This window comes from Alosa sapidissima, chromosome 9, assembly GCF_018492685.1.
Source record: "Alosa sapidissima isolate fAloSap1 chromosome 9, fAloSap1.pri, whole genome shotgun sequence".
Classification (NCBI taxonomy): domain Eukaryota; kingdom Metazoa; phylum Chordata; class Actinopteri; order Clupeiformes; family Clupeidae; genus Alosa; species Alosa sapidissima.
Genome location: NC_055965.1, coordinates 3,240,205 through 3,266,884, shown reverse-complemented (window position 1 = coordinate 3,266,884; position 26,680 = coordinate 3,240,205). Strand labels below are relative to the sequence as shown.

General features: G+C 45.6%; 1 protein-coding gene across 2 annotated transcripts in view; it reads left to right on the top strand.

The window, feature by feature from the left end:
* The first annotated feature begins 1,875 nt into the window (after nt 1–1,875).
* myh10 (myosin, heavy chain 10, non-muscle) overlaps nt 1,876–26,680 on the top strand; it is a 56,087-nt gene continuing 31,282 nt past the window's right edge. For both annotated transcript variants that reach the window (XM_042105609.1, XM_042105608.1), the window contains exons 1-5: nt 1,876–2,039; nt 5,027–5,399; nt 11,140–11,296; nt 23,841–23,868; nt 26,569–26,668. In XM_042105609.1, the coding sequence (XP_041961543.1) occupies nt 5,055–5,399; nt 11,140–11,296; nt 23,841–23,868; nt 26,569–26,668 (630 nt within the window). In that variant the 5' untranslated portion in view covers nt 1,876–2,039; nt 5,027–5,054. The remainder of the gene's footprint in view (nt 2,040–5,026; nt 5,400–11,139; nt 11,297–23,840; nt 23,869–26,568; nt 26,669–26,680) is intronic.

Below are 26,680 nucleotides of genomic sequence, written 5' to 3'. Positions count from 1 at the left end.
GTGACAACATTTCGCCTACATTATTATTTTTTCTTTTGAAAACTATTGTTTAAATCAACTAAATACCCACGATGACCCATGATGAAATAAAGGCAACTGAACACACACTCACACACAAACTGTTTTTTTTTTTCAATTTCAATTGCTAATGTCATGTTGGTCAAAATGCACTATTGGTTCCATGCTGAATAGTCTTACCCCATAAAACAAATGGGCCTGATTTGTCATTTTACTGTGAAATACCTACACACATAAAATAGTGCTACATTGCTGCATTTACAGTAAACTGTCATATTGACAACATAACAAAACATAAACAATGGCTTAATGACTTGTCATTGATCGCACTGATAGTTTCACTCGCATAAATAACCTATGGGTTTGAGACATAAACTAAGCATTTTGAGCAGGATACGTGCTTTTGCAGGTAATGCATGATGTGGTGCAGTTTGCACTAGGCTAATTGTTTTGAAAAATGCATTAACTGCTGTGCAAACGTTAATAATGATTCGAGAAATGCACCAAAGCTACTGAGAAAAACTGTAATGAGGCCTATAAGCTTGTTGATATTTTCGACCAGTAGATGGAGCTATCTTAACGTCAATTAATAAAACATAGCCTACCTGTTCAAAGAAACGTAGCCTACAGACCAGACCCACCTCATTCTACACGACTTATTGAAGGTGACAGTAGCCTAATTGATTCGGCAGTTCATTAGACTACCTCTTTCAGTCACCAATACACGTGTTACACTAATTAACTGAAATAATACAGCACAATTCAAGGTAATAACAATTTAAATTGATTACATGTAATGTCTGTTTTCTGACTATCTGGATGCGCACAGTCCCCTGTATTCTGTCATTGATGCATTCAATTCTTGCACGGTAAAAGATCCGTGATATTGCCTAATAAGCTACTTGAACATTTTAACATTTATGGTCTTCCTTTTGTTATTAAGAGACCGTAAATGTCAACATCAGAACTATAAAATAATATATTTTATATAATATAAATATATAAATGTTGGTGGAATAAGTTGCCCAGTGCTCTCCGTTCCTAGTTTTGGGTGTTTCAAGAGGGGTCTAAGGCATATCTGTTTAACATGCACTTATTTCATTAAGCGCTTTTTATGCGTTATATTGTATAGTATTTTATATTTTCATTAGGCTGTTGATTAATTTGACATTGTTGTTTATTATTGATATTCTCCTTAATGTAGTCTTTGCTGTTGTTATTATTATTATATTATTGATTGAATGGACATTTTTGTTTATTATTGCTATTTTCATTGTTTATTTCATTAGGCTATTGATTGAATTCACATTGTTGTTTATTATTGCAACTCTTCTTAATATAGTCTGACCAACATCTTAATTCATCTTAAAGCCAAATCCCATAACCATATATAAAACAATTCAATGTTATTCCAGTTCCAACTGGAATCTCTAAATGCATCACATGAAGTCTCATTCCTTATGCACGTCGTAGACTACATGCAAACTGAAAACTGTCTGCAAACCTTTTCACGTGCTTTCCTTCACAATGCTAGGTCTCAACCAAAAATGTTGAGCCACACGCCGAATGTTCCCACTGTGATGGACATATCGATAGCCACTGGCTTTCCACCCTTTACCAAACTAGCAAATAAAGCATCCCGTTTTTTCAGGTACATGGCAAACATTTTCTCACCAGCAAGTGCAACAATGAATCCGAGCGAATGGTCAATTAAATTCTTTGAAGGCGATGTATTAACAAACCAATAGATTGTGGTCCTGATCGGATACAGTCCAATCAAAATCCATAGTTAATCAGTGGGTGTGCCCTCAGAGCGCCAAAGAGGCGGGAATAGAAAAAGCGGTATGTGAGTTCGGTTGAGCTGTCTGGTGGTGGGGGTGTACGTTATCATTGGTGCAGAAGGAGGACGAAATAAGGGAATATTGGCTGAATTTCTCCGCACTTGGAATACAGTTTCGTGCTGCTGGATATCAATTTATTCGCCTTAAAAGTTGCACACGTTTTATTATCAAGTGCATCTGGTAAGTTGAAATGGTCTGGGGCTGTTTTTTTGTGGAGTGTCTCAAAGCTAACGGATTATTTGTCATGACTTTTCAATGATGGAGGTACATAACCTAGCAGGCTAACATTAGCAAGCTAACCGGTTGCTTCAGAATAGATGCTCAGAATTGTATGTGCAAAATTTGAATGAAAGTGTTTACATTGGTGTTAGTTGTTCAATAAGCTATGCTTTAACGGCGCTTTAACGGTAAGCAATAGATATTATTGTTGTATCATGTAGCTAGCCAACGTTAAGATGGTTTGGGCCACCCACTTACTGATGATGAGGCGCGTGAACTCAGATACCACAGTACCAAGTACCACAGGCACTTATTTAGCCTGCTAGCTGCTGCAGCATCCTTTCTCGAACGTTAGTTGAGAAATATGTCTGTCTTTTCATTTTGAAAATATGTACTGTACGGTGTTGTGTTAAATAGATCCTTAAGGGTAATTGTTTAACGTTAACTAATACCGGACCAGTTCTAGGCGTACATAAGTTAACGTCCGTGCTGACACAAGCCGGCTAATAACGTTATCCAGTCATCTAGTGCTGTTTCGTGTGAACTAAGTGAACATGACGACATTTTTACCATATCACTGAAAGACTGTGATATCGCGGCTTAATATTTCCATCTGCATAAGGTCCGTGGGACGTGGGCTGTGTGTTGTTACCCCGGCTTGGGCTGGCCATTTGCTTTGGCGCACAGTCCTATGATATCATCCTAGCGGTTTTCAGGGGCTCTGCGCCTGGACGCACACGCACGTCAGTTAGCTGGGTCAGCTGCACTGATCTCTGCATTCATAGTCCTGACCCACTTATATTGTCACCATGAAGCTGGAAAGAGGTTACTTTATTTTAGCATATTTATGGTCATCTTATAGAGCGATCATTAAGTTATTGAGTGTTAAACATCAAGCGGTATAAAGTTCCAAGGGAAAACGGCTCTTTTGTGGTCATTCATTTGGTAACAACTCGTGTACCTTGCCTATCGTTAGTTGCACGTACAGTTACTATAAGCAGTCCTGCGTTACACAGTGTATTTCCATTGCAATATTGCAGTACTATTGCCTCTCCTCAAGTCTGAGGCAAAAAAAAAACTTCCCATTTGTTGTCACCGTTCAGCCCTGTTGTTTACATCGAGAGCATAAACCACGCAAGTAAACAGTCTACAGATGCTGTACGTGGTGCTAACCCATGTGGATAGCGTGATCTTTGCAATATCATCAATATCAGGTTCAGGATTCTATTTGGAACTTGTGGTTTGGGTTTGGAGAATCGCTTTTCAAGGCTTATAGGGCATTTGGCAGCGACCACAGAAGCGCAGTGTGCTTAATGAGAGGTTGTAAACAAACTGACATTCAAGTTCCTTGCTCATTTAGCAACAAATTATTGGGGAATTCAATTGAGACCTCAGGGGCCTTTTGGTTAAGAATGATTAGTAGAAATTGTGTTACCAGATCATGCTTAGAAATCTGTACCATTTGGCAACAGAGAGTTTGCCAAATACATAGATGGATTAAAGAAGGACGCCTTTTATTCTGAAGTAAATGAGATTGAGTTGGCCTGAATTTGGCCTGAAAAAGTGGCGTCCTCAGCATCTTAGTACACCTAATGAGCCCTTCACAGTGTATGCTGACTGCAAATTAGCTGATATCTTTCCTCTTTGACAGGCGGCCAAGGGATGTGCCATTACGCCATGTGTGGTACCATACGTGCCTGAATCCCTAAAGAGTGGCCAGCGATGTGAAGTACACATTTGTGTAGGGCCTTTGTTTAGCGGAAAAACAGCGGCTCTTTCTTGTGGCCGATGGAAGCCCTTTTATCTGAGCTTGAAATGACAGCCATATTTATTCACTCACATTTCAGTCAGTTGTGAAATGTCTCAAGTCAGCTGTGAGATGTGCTTCATGGCCAAAGCATTTAGTGTTAAAATAGAGCAAGTACTCTGCTGTGGTCAGTGCACTCAATGGGTCATCCTTTTTCTGGGCTTTAATCCACTTGAAACGTGTCCTTTTGAAGTAGCCTACTTTTCAAGTTAGAACATAGATAATTCTTGATTTATAGATGAAGAAGGCTGTGTGACATGACCAACATCTTGTATACTGATATGGGTTCATTCATATGCCGAAAACAGAACACATCACAATATAGAGAATGATCTGTAAATTCAATGAAAGCACCACATGGAAAGGCATTTTTCCTATTACATTTTGAATCATATACCCTTGACAAACAATATGTAAAATGCATTTTAAATGCAGCCCTATTCCAACACCCTGCCAATATCAACTAACGTTTACAATTGACAAGTGGCAGGGGATCAATCTGAGCCTGGTCCTGTTCATATGCAAAAACAATATACTGCAGACGATAGAATGTGGCATAGCCCAAGTAGATAGGAATTGGTGTGTCAATGTGGCACAGTCCAAGTAGATGGGAATTGGTGTGTCAATGTGGCACAGTCCAAGTAGATGGGAATTGGTGTGTCAATGTGGCACAGTCCAAGTAGATAGGAATTGGTGTGTCAATGTGGCACAGTCCAAGTAGATGGGAATTGGTGTGTCAATGTGGCACAGTCCAAGTAGATGGGAATTGGTGTGTTAAAGATCATGCCTGGAAATCTGATTTTTCAGATTTCAGTTTTTCTCTGTTTTTGTAATTGCTTTGAATGTTCATCAGTGTACATCACTTGAAAAAGAAAAGTGTGGAAGGGGTGTCTGCATTCTCATGCTTTACTGAAATGAAAAGGTAATTGAAGTCATAAATGTGAAGTGGTTTAGGATGTGTTATAATTCAGAATACTGAACTCAGGTATGTCAGAGTAAATCCTCCCCTGATCTTCAGAAACTTGACACCTAAAGACCATGACCATGTGCCTGTTTTGTCCCCTGGCTGACTGAACCCACATGACTGTTATCCCTCTCAGACTCAGGTGTCTAATCTCTCTCTCCCTCATCCTCTGCTCAGGTGGCCTGATCTGTCCTGACGAGCAGAGATGACTCAGCGGAGCGGGCAGGAGGACCCGGAGCGGTACCTGTTTGTGGACCGGGCGGTGGTCTACAACCCTGCCCAACAGGCCGACTGGACGGCCAAGAAGCTGGTTTGGGTGCCGTCGGAGCGGCATGGCTTCGAGGCGGCCAGCATACGCGAGGAGCGGGGCGACGAGGTGGTGGTGGAACTGGCCGAGAATGGCAAGAAAGCGATGGTCAACAAGGACGACATCCAGAAGATGAACCCGCCCAAGTTCAGCAAGGTGGAGGACATGGCGGAGCTCACCTGTCTCAATGAGGCCTCTGTGCTGCACAACCTGAAGGACCGATACTACTCCGGCCTCATCTATGTGAGTGTCCAGCCAAACCATCTCAGATTTATTAGAACAAAGTTAAAAGATGGTTTCAGATCAGGTTCTTCAATCCTCGAAAGCTTTTATATGTCTAATGTGTATCAAAAGAGTATACGGCAAGTTTTCACATAGATCTCCGTTTCTCGAGGTCACCGAGTACTGTCTGTACGAAAAAAATGAAAACAATCGTTTTTTACCTAGCTCGATTTGCTACAGCCATCAACTAATGCAGCCAGGCAGCTACAGCGCTACACTCTGGGGGCATGTACATGGGGGCTCACGGCAATTATGTGAAAACTCGCCGCATTTCTCCTTTAAGTTGTTATAACTGGTCATATCCTCCTTGTTCTGTGAGTGTTTGACAGGACTTGAACTCTGTAGACACTAAAAGTAATATGATGTCACATTTTCAATTGCAAGACAGAATTACAGTAATGCATCTCACACATCAAACCCTTGCACTGAAGAATTAGTGGGTGTGGTTTCATCATCATAGTGAATAAAAGACCAGTAGAGACCTCTGCCAGACTCTCATCTTGACAAGCATGGCTGGTGTTTGATGTCTTGGTGTTTGATTTGACTGTAATGGAGATGGTTTCAGGGAGATCTGTAGATGATTAAGTGCTGTCACAGATCATCTGCTTCTGAGATGTCCTTAAAACCCCTTATCTTGTGATATTAGTGACGTGGAGACGCCACTAATAATGTGCCCGTCCCTCGTGGTCTTGACCTACTTTGTGGCATTCATTCCAAGAATAGAGGGATAGTTTGGTGGTCGCTTGAGACGAGAAAGAGAGAGAAGGAGAGAGGGATAGAGAGAAAGAGGGAGAGAGAGCAGAGGACAGTGCAGCTGGTTGGGCTCCACAGCTCAAGTCAGTTCTTTCGTTTCCCTCAGTGGCCAAGAGGGCCTTAGATGAGGTCATGCTGGAATTTCAATGGGGGCCACTCTTTCACTTGGCTCTTTGGACGAAGCCTGAACGCCCAAGTGCCAAAGAGATAATGATAATTTGTCCTATTTGGGTTTCGGTGAGTTTCAAGGACTGTTTAGCGGCGTTTAAGACTCTGAAGAGAAATCAAATGCATAATGTGAACGTGCTCTTTGTCTGTCCTGGGGGGTGGTTGTGCGTTTCCTCCACAGAATTCCCCCTCAGCCCCCTGGCCTCCTGTCAACAAGGGCTGCTAACACGCTCGGCTGCATTTAAGGTGGGATGTTCCACCGGCTGAGGCCATCGTCATGGTCACCAGCTCCCTGCAAGGAGGAGGCCTGGCCAGACGCTGCTCAGCCGCGCTCCTCTCCTGCGGGCTGTTTTTGTGGGAAAGCTCCAGGCTGTGCCGGGGGCCTGCTTGCCACCGCTAGCGAGGCTGAGGCTCCAGGTGGCGGCTCTGGCTGCCGGCTCTGGGCCGCCTGCCCTCCTCCTGATGGAGGTAATCAGCCGCAGAGGCCGTGCTGAGTCACACACCAGCCCTGACGCCAGAATGGGGCCTTTGTGCGTGCGCTGATGGGCCACAGCTGTCCCGGAATATCTGGCATACTTCAATGCAGAGCTCCAAACGCTGCCCCTTGATTAAAAAATAACTTCATGCCAAGTTAACGGGCGCCACGGCCCCTAATCTGGGCCCCCATCTGCAGCTCTCCGTGCTGACCTGTCAGGCTCCTGCTCCAGACCTGGGCTCAACTGGCACATGAAATGTGCACTATGTCAAGCATCCTCGTGCTGAAAGGTGCTTTGCAGAAGGTTGCAGAGACAGATGAGGGATGACAGGCTTCACTGATCTCTCTGGTCCAGTGATGTCCTAGGCTAGTCTTACCTCTGAATGGTCAACACTCACTCACTTACTCACTCACTCACTCACTCACTCACTCACTCACTCACAATGCTTTCATTCTATGTAATTTGTAGAAGGTTTAAATACATTTTTATTTTGGATTTCTGATGCTAGTTTGATATAGAAGCATTCAGTTAAGTTATATTAAAATGTATCAGGCTTATAGCACCAGCTCTGAATCTTTGTAGAGGCTATTAGTCTGTTCTGTCTATTAAACATATGGTTACATTGTTACTGTCGTGACTATCTTCTGATTATTGTCTCGTGTAGAGAAATGTGATCCTCAGAAGCACTGATAGAGGCACACGATGAGCCAGACCACTTCCTAAATCGATGGCACTCTCCTCTGCCTCTTGCTGATCTAGTGAGACCTCCAGTCTTGCTTTTAGTCCTGCTGGCGTCGAGAGCCGTTTGCGAGTGATGGGATGTGTCAGTCCACACGCACACCGCCCTCCCACTCGTGTCCTGCAGCCGAGCAGAGAGTGGGCCGAGAGGCTGACCCGCCGCCGCGGCCACGCCGATGAGTCAGCGCTGAGCGCTGCGCGGAAGAGCCTTCCGCGAAACGATCAGTTTTCCACCTCTGTGCTTACGGATGGGACTGTGGGCTGCAGCCGTACCCGACAGGACGTGTGTCTCCCAGGCTCTCTGTAGAACAAACGCCACCCCATACCATGGCAACCTTCACAGTGGACATCGTGCCCTTGGTGATAAATTAATGGATTTAGGATATGAGATTTCACAGAATGCCGTGTACCCAAACGTTAGATGTCCTTGGAGTTCATTGTTGCTCATACATACATATCAGTGGCTTCTTCTGAGCTACACACACACACACACACACACACACACACACACACCACACACAGTTAAACAGTATGTGGGAAGAGCTGTGAACTCTGGTTCTGATCTCACAGCCTCCCACTCCTCAGCCCAGAATGAGCATGTGAGTGACAATGTAGAGTTTACTGACCACCTCTGAAGTCTGATGAAGCTCTTTCTCTTCAACCCTTTATGCATGTGACATGCATATTTGATCCCTTTTCAACTTTGCTTCACACACAGATACGAAGTCCACTGCACAACAAGTCCACTGCACACACACCCAGACCAGAGGGTCAGTTGATTTTTTTTTCTCCCTTTCTTCCTCTCGGAAACATCCCCTTTTTGTTTTGGCTGCTCAGAAAAAAGAGGGCCGATGTGGTTGCTAAGCTGGACTTGGCTGTGGGAAGTGTTTGGACATGGGCACTGGGCACCAGATCAACTGTGCTAGAGGCCCTCTGGCCCCTCCGCACTGTTCCGGTCCCCCCTGGCAGAGGTGCCCAGTCACAGCAGCGCTCCGGTGGGCCCAGGGCCAGCCACGTCTGAGCGCTCTCTTACCCCTGGGCACTCTCTTACCCCTGCTTCAGCCTGTTGGGGGGGGGGGGGCTTCTCCGGGACATGTCAGCTGAGTCATCCCCGCACCCCAGCAGGCTGCTGATCCGTCTGCCTGGCACCGCGCCCGTTTTGGGGCAGGGACACGGATATGCCGCCCAAACCCCCCACCCCACACCCCTACGGGCAGAACAGCAGGGGTTCCCCTCGCAGCATCTGCAGCCCACACTGCCCTGGCCGTCCCCTGCTCCCCTCCCTAGATGGGCAGACGGACATCTTTCTCATTTCATGCAGCCCGCTGCCTGCTCATGCATTTTTTATCACTCAACCCGAGACAGGAGAGTCTCGCTTGGTGGCCCCACATAACGTGCAGAACGTGCAGAACCCACCGCACACAGGCTGTGACCTTGACCTTTTTAGAGGGGGATTGAGATGAACTAAAACCTAATTTAGCCACTGAGGTGTTTTGTAATCGCATGGGTAGATGTGTGCTGGCAGCCAGGGTTGTGCACAATTCGAATTGCAATTCTGCTTCCTGTTTGCTACCTCAATTGAAATGCAAGTGAAATTCAAGAATTGAATTGGCCAGTTTCAATTCAATTCTGGAGCCAGTTTCAATTCAATTCTGGAATTTTGCACAAGCCTGCTGGCAGCGTTCACCTTTAGAGGTGTGATGAGGCTGCTGCCTGATGTCTGATGTAGAAACTCTGTAGGTGCCCAAGGGCACTACCAGCTCAGTGCTGCTGGCCCAGGACCAGCTCCAGACACATTCCACTGAGCTGCACAGCTGAGTAGCTGTGTGTGTGTGTGTGTGTGTGTGTGTGTGTGATTGTTGTATTTACACTACTGATTCATGTAAACCATTGATTAGATGATCCATATGAATCTCACATGGAAGGAGGCTACGTATCATTCATTCCTCTTAAAATGTAGTATCGTATCATACGCCTCACTGCACACAGTGATTTTGTGAATCCTCACAAAAAATAACCCTCGTCTGATGATCTGGATTTAGGCGAAGCTACACTTTCGTTCATACGCTCACCCGTAATTAACGTTCCAGATCGGATGTGCGCGCTGGTTTTAGGTGGAGTGCCGTCGTGCAGTCAGACGTGTTTGTTTTGGTCCCCGCGGGGGGTCGGCGATTGAGAGAGCCGCCCCTGTACGGCGAGACAGAACCCGTGATGGGCGCTGTGGGATCTCTGCAGGACCCTGCGGCTGCCCCCAGCATGCCTGCGCCACACACCCATTGTTCCAGCTTGACAACTAGGTTAGCCGGCTGTGGGTCCTCTGCACCCCTGCCCAGCACAGACAACATAATTACTGGAATGTAGTTACATAGCCAGGCAAGGCGAGAGGGGTTTGGACATGGGCTGTCGACCCCCGTTCCCTTATACACACACACACGCACACACACACACACACACACACACACACCTCCCCCCACCCTTCTGCTGCAGCTAGTGGAGAGCCCACCCGGCAGACAGACAGGGATTAGCCCTCTCTCCCGACCTGCCCTCTGCTGTGTCTGCCATGTGTCCCGCCACTGCTGGTCACAAACACACAGGACGGACGCCCAGTGCAAATGGTCGGTCACTCTTAGGGGATTGACATCCTGTAAAAATGATCAGAAGATCACTGAACCTGGCCAGGCACTGTGCCCAGTCCATGCCCATATTTATTAAAATGAGAGAGAGGAAGTTTCTTCAGTTGTCTGTGTCCTATGAAAAGTCATCATCGGCACAGCTTAGCCAAAGCCAGTCAAACTGGGACATAAGCTGATATTACCGTCAGATCTGCTGTCATGGTATTAAGATTTTTTTTCTTCAGCTGGCTGGCCGGAGCATTGAGACAGGAGGTTATCCTGACTGTGTGTGTGTGTGTGCATGCACAACTGCCTCTCAGCTGGGCATGCATGTAAACCTACATGGGTGGATCTGGAGGACTGGAGGACAAGCACTGATCAAGACAATTTGATGCCCATCCACTTGCAATTAGTGCAAATAGACTACTGTTTTCAAATCAGAATAATACATGTACAAATAAGGTGTCCTTTGAAGGGGACGTGGAAGACTAATTTTAGGTTGTTGAATTTAAACTCTCTCTTAAATAACTGACTTGGCCTTGATGGTGCTCAGTCTGTTTGTCCTCTCTGGTCCGTGCTCTCTGAAGGAGAGGAAGATAAAGAATGATTTATCAGCAGGTTTCTTCTCCCTCTCCAATCTCTGTAAAAGGATTGATTCACTGGTGATTTATGACCAGCCTGCTCAAAGTTGTATCTGATCTGCATCATGCAGAATGGCCCTCAATGAATTCAACCCTCTCTGACTAGCCTAACAAAGACTGTATAGATTACCTGTTCAAGTCAGCTCAATGGCTCTTGTTCATAATGTTCTGTGTGTTACACTCTCTGCTTCAGATACTGAAGTGATATTATATCTCGACTGGTAATTAATGCTTTTTGTGTGTACTGAAGTGAGTGATATTATATCTCGGCTGGTAATTAATGCTTTTTGTGTGTTTCTGTCTTCTTCAACAGACATATTCAGGGCTTTTCTGTGTCGTCATAAACCCCTACAAAAACCTTCCCATATACTCAGAGAACATCATCGAGATGTACCGCGGGAAGAAGAGGCATGAAATGCCCCCACACATTTATGCCATCTCAGAGTCCGCCTACAGATGCATGCTACAAGGTAAGCTTCCCTGAAGAAAAAAACGACAATTTTTACACTTTTCATTGTACAAAATCGTACATGTGTTGAGTGATCTGGGCCCCAAAAGAGATTGACCAATGGGAAGGAAGGGCAAGGGGCAAGGAAAAAGAGGGGTGTGAGAACAGTACACATGAAGCAGAGAGTTGATTTGTTGAAGGAGTGGCACCAGGCAGGTAAGGCAGGTAATATATTGTATAGTGTGTGGACATTGTGAAAGTCCATTTTGTGCTCATACCCCCTTTGTTTTAGAAATAAGTCCATGTGGCTAATTTGGTGATTGCAATGTATGCATGTTTGAGACAGTTTGAAGTCAAGAGGCCAGAGGAACAGAGCTCACCTGACACTGTCTTTAAGAATAGAGCGTTTGGCATTGGATCGGTACTAGGCCAGACTAAAGAATACTCTCGCATGAAGTTATTTAATCAAGTGGCATAATCAGCACGGAACAAATTACCCACAGTTCTCCGTTTGCTTATGTGAAACTCTCTTTATTTCTTCCATTATGAAACCATCGACCACCACTGTGTGCTTGTATATTTTTAATTAGGCTGCCGCACTGAGACATGCCATGTCTCACTCTTACCTATAAAAGTGAGTTTGTAGTCCTAAAGTGATTGAAAGGGATCGGCATTCACTTTCAACAACAAGACCTCAGTAATTACCCAGGGGATACTCATGGAAACCATGGCTCAAACCAAAGCTTAATTTTATATCACAGACAATCAAAACCATAATGACCTATTTCTGACTTATTTTACTAATTTAATTTAGATGTTTTGGCTGGATTTTTAAAAGTGATTTAGTATCCGATGACACAAAAGGCGTAGAGGAGCAACCCATTTATTTCTCAAGGACCTGCTTCAATTTTGCTGTTTATTTTTCCACCTCAAGAGATAAATGTATTTCTCAAGTGCTGTCTGGTATGCAGGGATACGCGTGGAAACTGCCAGTGAGCAGGACATTTTTTCCACGTTGCATTACGAAGGGCTTTCAAATTCAAAGATGGAGTGCTCACTTGAGTTATGCTCAGCTTGGCCAGAGAGAGGGGAGAGTGTCCATCTGAAGATCAAGGACAGAGATGCAAATTCTATCTCTCCAGAGGAACCAGATAAGAGTGTACGAGGGATTTGGTTTTGGCACGTTTGACCTTGTGTGTCCTATCTCTGTGCCAGTTCAGTGCACATGCATTTTCTCAGCCCTGGACTCATTTGGGGCAGGAAAGATATGGGGAGGAGGACGAGGTGTGATGGAGTGTGTGTATTGCCTTTCCTCTAGATGCTGTGGTGTGATTGTTCCATTTCCATATTTCCATGGTTTGTTGTGCTTGTGTCATATTTTTAAAAAGCATTATATAGAACTTCAGCCTGACTAGTGGACATGTGCTTCATTTGCAGGTGTGTTTTACATAATTATTTTTTTCAACTTTGGATTTACTTGAAGATGAAGATGTAGCCTAAAATGCTGTAAAATGCTTGGGGTGAAATGGTGCCTGGAAAACCATTAGGTCATTTAAAATACATTTGTAGAGGATAAGTGTTTAACATATTGCTCTTGTCAACATGGAAAGCTCAGACAGTCTGCATTACTGCAGGCTATCCCACACATACCCCCCCCCCCCTTCATCGTGAACAAATAGCGCTTTTTCTGGCTGCTTCCTGTGTGTGTTTTCTTTTCACTGGTTCTCTTCCCTGTCGTCTCCATCTTCACTTGGGGCGGGGGGCTGACAAGGGGTGGTCGGGCCAAGACAACAACACTGCCACTACTGAGATGCCCTTGGAGAAAGTGGCCTCAGGATGTCCCACCACTATTGAATGCCCTCTATCATCATAGAGATCTCTGCTGATCGCTTGTGGAGTCTGAGACATGCTGGACATGGAAATATATGTGAAATGTATTCTTTGTGAAGCTGCTGGATCCTCCAATCCTCTCTTAGTGGTTCCACACAGGCCAGAGGCAAGCCAATGGTGACCTGCATTGTGGAGCACAAAGGGGCTTTTGTTTGGCGTTAAGGGGGGCTGTGGTGCTCTAGGGCGCCTTGCAAGACCCGAGTAGGACAGAGAGCCTGGTGATGGCCTCAGAGTAAACACCCTCATCACCAGTGCCGTCCAACGCCCAGTTTGTCTTGGTAAGGTGGAAGGCTGTCAAGAAAAATAGCACTATCCCCTTTTGCAGCCACATCCTCTTGGAGATGTGTATTATTTTGAGGCACACACACACAGTAGTGATGACCATCACTCTTTTTGTCCGAAGGCCACCTCGTGGTCCCTCCTTCCCCCTTAGCACTCTTTCACACCAACAGGCCTTAAACTTCAGCCCGAAAATCCCTCAGCAGGCTGTTGCCAAGGATAAAGATGGGGGATTGATTCAAGGATGCAGAATAGTTAGATGGTTCATTTTCAAGTCTAAATCCGTAGCTCTTGTGTGTCCCAGCCATTACATATGAATGTGTAACATAGACCCCTGCTGTATAGCTGCACGTCTGATTTACTCCAATAAATATCAAGTGGTAGGTTAAGAAATTTGTTCCACAATCAGTAAGTTGTAGCTCGGACTTCTGCTACTTGCCACAGCTTGTGATGCAAGCACAAACTATGGCTTTTTGATTGCAGCATCAGTAAAGCATGGTGAAGTTTCTCATACTATATTAAGGTGCAATGAATTTTGTGGTGTTTTTGGAGAGAGGGCATGCAAGCTTGTCTCACATGAAGAGTTCATTATCCCCACAGCTGTATCAGAGTAAATGCGGCAAATCATCCAGTGAACCGCTGAAGGGCGCCTGGTCTTTCAGAGGAGAACGATAATTTTAGCTTGGCCGGGATGCCACCCTGGGTCCAGATGGGCCGCTAAATGAGGTGTAACTTTTACAAAGAGAGGCTGTGCATTTCACCCCCTTCCACAGCATGACCTCCGCCACCTGAAAACCAGATGCACACATCTGTCATTGATTACACTGCCAGATATTTTTCCGTAATATGTCCCTCTTGGCTGTTGACACCATGCATGAAAAGGCTGATTTTCACATTTGTGGAACTTGCACTCTTGAAATGCTGCTTTTAAAAAAAAAACTAAAAAAAAATACGTGTTGCCAAGCTGCTCTGTGCCCCCCCCCCCCATCTTTTTAAATGTTATGGCATTATAATAGTTCAAGACTGATCAGTAATCATCATAGTGTAATTATGCGTAGAAAGCCCAGTGGTTAGTGCCAAGTTAAAGTTCCCAGCCTCACAGATTTTGGAATGATGGATATGGATTTTGGAACGCCTTATTCTTCGCTCTGGATTGCTGGTGCATTACAGCACCGTGTCCTTATTGCCTTCTGGTTTTTCAAACCCTCACATTGGTTGGATCTCTTAAAACAATGTGTGTTTCTTGTGTGATACAGTGTGCTTAAATGCCCACTGTGGGGAAGCGCTACAGTCCGTTTTCCACCTGGTTCCAATAGAAGCTTTGATGAATAATAGTGGTCGTTGTGATCAGGTTCTTTTGAACTGAATCCAGGGCTTTGCATCCAAGCTTTTATCTGTCCTTGAAGTAGTGGACGTCTCAGGGCGCTGAGAGATTACAAGAGCTGCATTTCACAGTGACTCCAAAGGGAATCTCAAAAGGCAGACTTGCAGACAGGTTTCTTTCAGGTACGGCTTCCTCAATATCCCAGTGTGAAGATAAGAATGGAGTAATCAGACTGAGAATCATGATACAATCTTTGGATTTGACTCCGCATTCTTCCACTGCCATTTCAGCGAAGTCTTGTGGTTTAGTTTATTGAAACGCAGAATGCTGGAGTCTGCTGGATTCTGCTCGGCTGCCCCAGAGTTTTACTTAGTTCCTCATTTATTGAAACCTTTCCCCCTCTACAACATGCAGAGCTCGGCAAGTCCCTGGAGCCAGAGTGGAGCTATTTGAGACGAGCGACGGTGACCTTTTTAGTGACTTGTTTATTTTCCCCGTGGCCTGCGGCAGGCCTGCCACGCTGCAGCTCGCGCTGCCCGTCCTCTGGGATCGGGCCCCAGCTGCCCTCCAGCGGAGCCGCCCACGTCCTCCTCCTTGTGCTCCCGTCACTTTCCCACAGCACTCTGTCTTCCTCCTTTTGAAATACTGCTCCATCTCACCTTTGCTCACAGCACATCCCTCCATTTTTCCTCCAAAGCACCATAAATTAGTTTTTTTTGTTGTTGTTATTCTGATCCCAGATGTTATGCTCTGCAGTACTGTGTTGGACTGACTGAGCACATTTTAGCCATGGAGCAGATTTGTTACATCCAGGGCCTTCAGCAGTCCTGTTGCTGCAGTGAAACAGGTGAATATGTTTTCAGGTGAAAAACAGGTGAATATGTTTTCAAGGGTTCTCTCTATGCACAAGACAGACACAGATTTATGTGTTTACATCAGAGCATTTGCTGGAAAATCTGGAGTTAAAAGAAGTTTTGAAGATGGGAACTTAATTATTTCAAAATAATCTGATCAACACAACACAGATGACTCTAGATACTAGACATAACACATTTCTGTTGGTGAAGCCATGATTCCTTTATCCTCTTGCACCACAATGGCTCATGGAGTTGGAGCACAGTGTCTCATGGAGATGGAGCAGTGTGGCTCATGGAGATGGATGGAGCACAGTGTGGCTCATGGAGATGGATGGAGCACAGTGTGGCTTATGGAGATTGATGGAGCACAGTGTGGCTCATGGAGATTGATGGAGCACAGTGTGGCTCATGGATGGAGCACAGTGTGGCTCATGGAGATGGATGGAGCACAGTGTGGCTCATGGAGATTGATGGAGCACAGTGTGGCTCATGGAGACGGAGCAGTGTGGCTCATGGAGATGGATAGAGCACAGTGTGGCTTATGTAGACGGAGCAGTATGGCTCATGGAGATGGATGGAGCACAGTGTGGCTCATGGAGATGGATGGAGCACAGTGTGGCTCATGGAGACGGAGCACAGTGTGGCTCATGGAGATGGAGCACTAAAGGTCTTTCTAAAGGTCTGTGTCCTCTGATGGCCTTTTGCTGGCATGCGCTCCTGCGGCCCATCCTTGCCACAAGAGCTGCCAGTGAGACTACAGACTCACAGCTGAGTCTGTTTGACAAATGAAATGACAGTTTGACTGACCGCATGCTTGTCTTCCTGCCCTGTGCAGTTGGGACAGCTGGTTTCATTTTTTGAATTGTGACTCTTCAGCTGTACATTCATCTGAGCTTGTGCTCGGTTTTTTTTACGCTGTGTGAGAGTTGCTTCTTTCTGCATTTTTGCCTATCTAGAGATTATATATTTTTTGTGCTTTCTCTTTGGGTTTGACTCCTTTAACTTGGATCTTGTGTCGCTTGTGATTTCCATGACTGTTTTTAAGTTGACAATCCTGTGGAAGCATAGGTTTGTTTTGATTCACCTAAAGGAAAGATTACAGGCAAGCTATATACTTTTCCCATTTCAGTTGTGTATTTGTGCCTGGTTTGCATTTAGAGACAGCCTGTCTCTAGTAGGGGTGTGCACATATAGTCAATTAACCAGTTATCCATTAAAGATTATACTACAATAATATTGAAATCCCTATTCTATAATGCACAGAATCATGATAGAAGTTGTGCTACCATGGTAGCATCACATAGCATAACACAGAAGTTATCCTCTTGACTCTTGACTTGAGTCACCAACATGAACACTCAACATGAAGTCTTGCCATTGCCCAAGTTGTTTTGATGGGTAAGAGGATTGGATATATCGCCCCCACGTTGGCCCTCAAGTATCCACTGTCTTGTGTTTGCATTTGTTTAATGCCTCCTCCTTCATATACGCTCTGAGCAGTGCCTTGAGTGCCCTCTTATGTTCTTGTCAGAAGTGGCAGTTGTGCCTTGCCTGTTGTGTAAAGGCTACTTATATGTGTTAGGCAGAGTAGCAGCTGTAAGCAATATTACATTCCTGAGAATAAATTTTCCACTGCATAGCATGATATTGCAGGTGAGACATTTAAGCCCTTTTAGAGATCGTTAATCCAGTTGTGATGAGTTGAGGAGCACTTCATAGTTTCAGTTTTATTGTTGCCCCTAATGTCAAGTAAGGAGTAAGGAGCCAACATTTGTTCCCTGTGGTTTGGATCAGGATTTGTTTAACTATAATACATGATTGATTCTCTTTCCAGTTCTTTATCCTGCCCTAGGAGCACTCTCCTACTGGGATAAATTGAGAGTCTCTAAAAACTTGCCTGTGTAGGAAGCACGTGCCAATTTTCCATGATCCCTCAGTGGCTGCAAAGTCGAGCAGGACCCTGAGAATCAGCCCTGTGTATGTATGTGAGGGGACTCCAGGTCCGCTGAGCAGGGAGCAGGAGGTCTGTGGCTGGCAGGGATGTGGTCTGGAATGTGTGGAATGAGTCCTACCACTGTGTTAATCCACTCGGAGGGGGGTGGATTGGGGCGATACAGAGGGGCCAGAGGGACCAGGGAAGGCCGGTCATTAGGGGACTCAGTGGCCCACAGGGAGAGATGAACCCTGTACCCTTGACTGAGACCTGCAGGGACTTCTAACGGAGCCAGCCAACAATGGGCAGCTTTTTTACAGGGGTTTGTGGCGCATAGTTCTGAGCAGCTTAGTATGCTAAAGCGGACCAGACCCTGTTGCATTTGTTTGTAAGTGACCGAGAGGTTGGCTTGATGGGGATATCCACGGATATTTCAGTCCTCAGAATTTGTGGCTTTCTCTACCTGCCAACACTTTTTTTGTTCATATGTTGTTATGTTGTCCTGTTGCTTTTTTCTTGGAACACCTTCACGAAATTCCCTCTATCAATAAGCTACTTTGTGAACAACACAAAGGAAAAATGGCATGCTGGGTTTTGTCGTGTTTTAGGTGAATACCCATTGCAGCTCATTGCTTTTATTTAATGTGGGCATTGAGACTCAGTAGTGCAGTCTGGCTTGTGCCCAGTGAGCCACAGTATCACAATGAGCTCACTGTCGATGGCCAAAGAGCAGCTCCCACTGCACGACTGGCCGGTGGAGAATAGCACCGCGAGGTGCCACTCTGCAGCCAAGATGACCATACTGGTCATACTGGCAGTTTAGCATCCATGATCCGTGAATGAGATTTAAGAAGCTGTAGATTGTTGTAGACTGTTTTTTTTCCCTCCATGAAAAAAAAAAAATCCATGTTTTATATTTCTATAACAGTTTTATAGTTTTTTCTGACAGTGGAAAACCAATTACATTTCTGCTTGTTTTTACATTCAGAAAGCATGTGAAATGTCTCCAGGGTGAGTCTTATGATGGAGGAAAGAAGGCTACCAGTCATGCAAGGCATGCAAAATCACTCCCAGGACAATTAAACAATGCTGTACAATGTCGTATGAATGTTTGTTATACCCCCCACCCCCACCGCCCAAATTGCCCCCACACGCAGCATTCTTTTCTGAGGTTGTTGAGGTCTTGGTGCTAGGAGAAGGCACTGAAAGGAAAGTGAAGAGCCCCCTCTTGACTCGATTACGTCCTTCCCGGGTGCTGCAGCTGGGTAGATAGGAGAGCCCATTCTTCAGGCACCCTGGCAGCCCTCTGTGTGTGGGACTGATATTGCCATGGAGCAGATTTAGTGGCGGGGATGTTTTGTGTGTAGGAGACAGAAGAGGAAGCGAACAGGATGGAGGACGCGGGTATAATGACCGTCCTGAGGAAGTGAGGTCAGTGTGTTTTATCAGACCACGAGACGAGCCCCTGAACCCGTCAGGGCATGAGGGAGCCGGACAGTGCAGATCAGCCATCCAGCTGCACTCTGCCCTCCACACCAGAGGGGTTCAGCCCACAGGCCACAGGAACAGACTCAGCACTATTATGCAGTCAGGCTTCCCACCACCTCCCTGTGCGAAACTCAGGCCCTCTCCGTCCTTGCCACTCCCTCTAAGGGCAGACCAGTCTGCCGCTCCTGATTTCCTCTGTGACGACAAAGCAAACGGGTGAGGTCATTCAGAATGCTGTAGGCACATTAGCATTCCGTGCTTGCACTCCCTCGCAGCTCATGCATGAATGATTCCCCCCTCCACAAGTGTTATTTTATGCATGCTTGCTGACTGCGCCATGCTGGAGTTGCTAATGTTCTCATTCAGGTCACTCGTGAGTCTTACTTCTCCCCACACACAGTCTCATATCACACACATCCAGATAGTAATTTGATCAATCTGAATGAATGATCCCTTTTCTCCTCGCTCTAGTTATTAAGGGCTACCTCTTCCCCACCTCTGTAACTGCATGTGGGTGTGAAAGGCTTCAGCACATGCTGAAGAGGGTCATTTCAGGGACCCACTGCTGGACCTCCATGGCCAGAAACCAGGTATGCTCAAGTGTTTCAAGAGTAGGTGGCCTGACTTTGGAATGCTGAAATAAGCTGTCGACCAACGCAAGCAATAGCCCGTAACTGAATGTTAATTGGATGGATCCCCTGTGAGCGTGTTATCTATTGGCCAAATGTTAGAGAGAGAGAGAGAGAGAGAGAAAGAGAGAGAGCAATGCCAACCGAAACAGTTTGGAATGTGACCAATGGGACTTCTGTGTTCCTGGCACACCATTGTTATGTTTTACAAGACTCTTTATCAGCAAGTCTCTACTCTCTCTTTTCAATCCCTAAAGTGATACAATGGAGCCAGGGGCATGAGTCAGTTTACTGGATGCGTCTGAGTCACCGATGCGGTCCTGCTGATCTAGCAGCGAGGCAGGGAGATGAAGGGAGAGCCATGTGAGGACCTCACCCTCCTCACTCATTTGAGCTCATAGAGCTAAGCTGATATATTTTAATACGACCTGTAAAATTCTTGTCTCCTAGCATCCAGTGCAGTGCAGCCCTGATAGCACAAAGCACATGTTAATGAGCTGTTACTGCACACCCCTCTGCTCTGTGGGTGTCCTTTTCAGTGCAGTAAGGAAATAACTGACTGATGTCATATCAGCTATAAGACTTTGTTTTTTCTGTCCACTTGAGTAAAAGCATTTGTGACGCATGTTGAAGGGAGCACACATTTTTATGGCCACGTAATTGAATCCGGAGTTCCGGAATTAAGCTACTGACAGTACTTCAGTGTCCACTTTAACCCCTGAGTATGAGTCATACATGTACAGGAGAACGCAGTCAGAGCTACTACAGTACATCTGGATGCCCGGAAACATCTGAGTTATTGATGGCTGTAGGAGGTCAACGCCCGACTCTTTGAGGCACTTTTCAGCAGTAATGTCTGAGGACACAGATGGATTTATGCTCAGTGTCCTCTCAGCTTGATTCATGCTCCTATCAGGCGGGCCATCATCAGACATGATGTTCTGAATGTCTGACCGTTCTTCAAGCACTTCAGGGCGAGAGAAATTAGAAGAACAACTTAACTGCATTTGGTCAGTTAAGATTGGCCAAAGCACTAATGTGTTGCTGCAAGAACAATTGTGCAGTTTTGTCAGATATTTGTAGAATGGTAATGACGTTACCTTCCCACTTACCACATTTTGTGCTCAAACAACATCAACAAATCACCTTTTGGCTGGTTGCTTGGCCTTTATCCAGCTGTGGGTCCATAATAACTACAGGCCTGTTACTGCCTCCATTTGAGGTCACTCGGCACGGTTTCCACACCTGCTTTCAAAAACCAACATTAACATTGGAGCCGGATCACTGTGTCAAACCTTTGTGTTGCTTTTGGACAAAGCAGCGATTTCGCTTGCCCATCTGGACAGGGACCATGGCTGTAGTCCACAGGTCAGTTTGGGAAGGAAGTGGCTGTGTTCTGGTGTTGCCTGCCTGTGGTGACCTCCATTCAGGAGGAGGGTCTTGTTCCGTGGCCTCCCTATCTTATCTGCTGCTCTCCAGCTCCGCATGGTGTGCTCTGGGCCTGGGCTCGGTTTCATGGTTTCCTCTGTCCTTTAAAAAAACTGTGTGCACTGTTATTTTACTGTCCACATCTGGGCAGGCTGGTTGGTGCTGACTCGTGCTGGCTTGGAAAATGTGGAATGTCCCCTAGAGAGTGAACATTTATTGTAGAATTCTGTCCAACACATTTCCATAGGTAGCCATTTGAGTTATGTGAGATATTTTTGTAAGGTGTTACAATTTAGCCAAACTCAAGAAAATTGAATTGGAAATTGAGTCCGAAATGTAGTCACTGATGAACCAATTATGTCATGGCTCATTGTGTTCCATATTACTCTGAAATGATGCCACTTCACTCCTCCCGGTACATATTAGCTGTAGCCAGTCTATTTTTGGGCTTAATATCTGGGCTGAGTGCAGTAGCTTGCATACCCGTCTCCCTGATTGAATCAGATGTCCTGCACGAGACGTGAGGTGATTTAAGTAGAAGATTGAATCTAGCGATTTCTACTGATTAGAGGTGGGCAATAATGGCCACAGCTGGTAGGTCTGGACTTTAGAACATGATCTGGTTGTCCCAGGTGATTCATTACCAGCGTCCTTTAATGTACACTGTGATTTAATGCTATAGTAAAGTCATTTGTGTCTCATTTCATCCCAACTGAATTACAGACGACATGCAAAGGCAGCACTGACTTGCAAACTTGATTTTATGATCTATCAGCTATAGGGTCTGTATTCTTCTTGTAAAGTGAGTAAGTATAGTGTAAACACGGGGTCAAACCAGAGTCTGGGGTACTGTAGGTTTAAATTCACCGGATTGATGTTCATGTTGTTGCTACGGCTACAGATGTTGTTAAAATGACGGAAATTGAATCACAATTGTCTTGTGGAACTCACTTGCTTACTTGTCTTGTGGACCTCATTCACCGACCTTGGCCCATACGCAGACTATGGACAGAAAATACATTTGTTTGTCATTTGTTTACTATCCAAATCTCATTGAATTTCTCAAAATGAAGTGTAGAATTGACAGCTTGCTCCTTGGTGATTGGGCTATTTTTGAAGTGTAAGTGAGTCATGTTTGATGGTTGCCAGAAGTAAACTGAGACAGACATTTGACATTTCTGTTAGAGGTTAGAAGTGATGCAGGGATATGTTCCCTTCTTGTACATAGCACCTTACTGTCAACGTTCAAGTGCTCATTATCAGCCTGGCTTCAGAAGGACAAGCAGAACACACAATCCTATATTAGCCCTTAGCTGTTTGTTTTTTCATGCATGTTGCCAAGCATCTTGTAAGGGCAAGCCAGGATAACTTTTAACATTATGAGCAGTTGATGTTCCGGGCTTCTAAGGGCAAAGTTTGGCCTTAAAGGAGAATGCTGGCGATTTTTCACATAGATCTCTGTTTGTTGAGGTCACGAGTACGAAATAAAAAAAATAAAACAACGGTGCTACCTAGCTCGAGTTGCTGCAGCCAACAGCTAGAGTAGCAAGGCAGCTACAGTGCTACACTCTAGGGGCATGAGCCCCCATGTTTTATGCCCCCAGAGTATAGCACTGCTGCCTGGCTCGGTGACCTTGAGCTACAGAGATTTATGTGAAAAATCGCCTTCTCATCTCATCACTGATGTCCCACCCACTCCATTCCCATCAAGTTATTTCAGGCAATTATGGTTTCAATATTCAAAAGTCTGTGGGAGACCACAAACTGACTACGATCGCACCTTCCACCATGGTTCCCGTTTTCATTATTTTGGGCCAGACACCTGTTCTGAGGCTTCGAGCTATTTTATTTATTCAGTGTGTACTACAGTAATTTCCTGTGTATTAGCCACATTGTGTATAAACCGCAGGACAGTGTTTTATGCAGGTAAAAAAACAAAAACATATGCCCCTGTGTATTAACCTCATGGCTGAAGAAATTTTGCTAAATCAATTCCTCGGCTAATAGTTGGGAAATTACGTAATGTCTGTGTGACTATGCTATGCAGACATCATTATGTGTTTACAACATTGCATACTGAAAATGGAGAGAGCAGGAATACAAAATTGCAGGGACATTTCTCTTTTCGTCTTTCAGCTTGCCTACCATTGTTCACATATGTTAACTGACAGTTAACTGACTGACTGGTAATTTGGCCTATCAGGTGCTAATCGCAAAAGCTTTTGGAAAATAACTCTGAGATCTGTATTTTCCTGGCAGAGAGCTCACACTGTGTCAGCTTTATCTCTCTCTCACAGGGGCCTGGCATTTGCTTCTGAAAAACACTCCCTTTCCTCTGTCATGTGTGCTTTGGAGCCTTGCCTCGATCATCTGTGCCTTTGACCTCTCTCTGAAATTGTAGTTTTGATGGGCGCAGCAAAAGAACCTGATATGTTCTTTCCTTATTTTTGAATGTCTCTAGCCTGTCAGATATTTGTTGATTGATGTATTGGATTTGATGCCAAACTCAGTAAAGTTCAGGCAATTTTCACTGCTTTGTTTTCCATAACCCTGCTCATGTTGCAGGCAAGTCTTTAAATTTGATTGTATTAGATCATATTTTTTTCAGGGGGCTTCAGAATCTTCTAGAATATGTCAGACTTGATGATGAGGACTTGACAATATTCCAGTACAGATCACCCAATGGTTTGCTAATGCTTCTATTTCCTCCCCCCCCCCCCCCCCCCTCTCTCTCATAGATCGTGAGGACCAATCAATTCTCTGCACGTAAGTAACTTCTGTCTGCTCAGCAGGCTCGTGCTTCCTTAATCAATGAGAGATAATGAGTCCGTTGTGTTCTGCTGTACCCTCTTCACTGCATAAAATTTTGGCTCAACTTTTTCTTTAACTCCATATGAAATGACATATAGCGTTGTGGCTCACAGTATTTGCTTTTCCCCTCTAAAATAATGTGTGTTTGACCAGATGGAAGCCACATGAACTCCTTCTGTCAAAGAGCACAACAAATCCTATCGGTCTTGTCTGCTGCTGTAGCCTACATCTGTTTTAGTCATCACCCTTTATAATACCACTGACTTGTTGGAGCACTACATCTTCAGTCTGTAATGAAAATTTCAGTACCACCTCACAGAGTTTAGTTGAAATTGCTGCAGCCTGTGGCCTTTGTCTCTGATGTGGCGCTCACAGTCTGCTTGAGCACCCTACACTGCACCCTTGTCAGCAGGGCCTGATTGGTGTTGGAGCTCACCACTCTGTCTCTTGGCTTTTGGACAGTGCTTTGGTGCGGGGGCCAGTCTGCGTTGCGTAAGACCCATGGTGGAGCAGCAGAATTCTGCTTGTTGCTTTACTAAATCAGACCTCCTGGCACGCCAGCCAGGAGAAATACGGAGCGGGTTGCTGCACGCTTCTTCGAGTGTAACCCGGTTTCTGATTTACAGCTCGCTGATGAGGAACGCAGAAGAAAGCACGCCAGAGGCAAGCGCTGCCAAGACTGGATGAAGTGGCTGTAGTGAGACGTTTGGATGATGGAAAATTGCTGGAATTTTTTGCCACCTCCTTTTGGTCTCCTGCCTCAGTCTGTGAACTGATGGTTTCAGGAATCATTCGAGGCTGGGTGCAGTTTGTGGAATAAAGGCACAAGTTTTCTGAGTAGATGGGGAAGGTTAATTGAAGCATACGGTATAAAGAGACAAACACAAATCTTTAGTAATTTTCTATTAACACTAGAAGAGGGGGATGCCAAGACACTGATGGCCTCAGTGTTTAGTTCGAATGAACTAAAATGAGTGTTCAGAGAGAGAGATCTTTTTTTTTAACTGAAACTGGTTTGCAGGAAGAGACCAAACGAGGCCAACAAAGTTATTTTGTTGGATGGAGCACTGTGTATTGAGGACATGGTGTCCTTGTGTGTGTGTGTGTGCGTGTGTGTGTGTGTGTGTGTGTGTGTGTCAGGGGAAGGCTGTGAGAGGGAGCAGCAGAAGGTCACCTGAATCCAAACGTGCTGGACGTGAGAGAAGGATGTCCTGTGGGGAGCTGAAGCCTCTGAGTGAACTCACGGCCTCAGCTCCTCAGCTGGTCACCACTGCTCCCTATCGGAGATGTTGTGCTCCTCAGCTCCTCAGCTGGTCACCACTGCTCCCTATAGGAGATGTTGTGCTCCTCAGCTGGTCACCACTGCTCCCTATAGGAGATGTTGTGCTCCTCAGCTGGTCACCACTGCTCCCTATAGGAGATGTTGTGCTCCTCAGCTCCTCAGCTGGTCACCACTGGTCCCTATAGGAGATGTTGTATTCCTCAGCTGGTCACCACTGCTCCCTATAGGAGATGTTGTGCTCCTCAGCTGGTCACCACTGCTCCCTATAGGAGATGGTGTGCTCCTCAGCTCCTCAGCTGGTCACCACTGGTCCCTATAGGAGATGGTGTGTGTGTGTTCCTCAATGCACGTTTGCGCGCGATCACAATTGTTGAGGCACACGACACCCCCTGCATGCCGCGTTGTATGCAGGACTACGCCAGGCCTATGACTCTCATAGTCGGCAAGATCAAGGCAGACACTCATAGCACCCCTCCCCCATTTAACGGCCATAACTTGCTGGCTGACTGATAACCACTGGCAAATTGCTGAAGAAAAAACTGGACAGTCACCCATACTGGTTGGCAGTATTGCCTGTCCTCTGTCATTTTTATGTGCACATAACATTTTTCAGATTCTCATTTTTCTGAGAGGACTGCTGCATTAATAGCAGATACAAAACATATCCAGTTAAGCCCCAGGAAATGTCTTGTCAATAGTAATAGTCAGTGGATACAGCCGTTTCTTGGGGTTTATCAGCAGATTGTTTGCTTAGGAATTGGTGCACCCCTGCCAGGATGACTCATTCTTTTGTTCAGTATTTTCTCAGAAGAGGATCTTATTTATACTAACTCTCATAGCATTCTCTTGCCTCAGATAATGGCAGTTGTAAAAAGAGGAGAGAGATTGAGTTGAGTGAACTTGGTTCTGGACAGGGCAGAATCCACACTGTTCTCACATCAGCGGAGGAACGCCGATGACCACAGCTCCAAATGTGGCGCGCTAGCCACAGCGCATCGGGTTACCATTGGAATGTCTAGCGCATTGACTCCGAGTGTCAGTCACAGAGATTGTGCCTGGCAGCGCAGCGCTCCTCCGCGCGAGCTGTCATCACCCCCGGACCCAGCGATCCACTCCCCCTCACCCTGGACGCTCCCCTCGGAAACCACAGCTGCTGACTCAGACCCAACACCCTAGGATTCATCAAGGCCCACGTCCACAGCGCTCCACGACAGGCCCCCTACCACTCGCAATGTCATTTTAGCTCTTTCTACCTTTTTTATTTCGAGGATGAGGGTTTGGGCAGGACACAATCAGGCTCCTGTAAAATGCGGATGCTGTCAGTATGCTCCAATGTCTGTCTGTTTCTATGACGTTTTGTGTCTTTAACACAGAGGTGAATCAGGTGCAGGCAAGACAGAAAACACCAAAAAGGTCATCCAGTACCTGGCCTACGTTGCTTCCTCTCACAAAGGAAGAAAAGACCACATTCCAGTGAGTATCTTT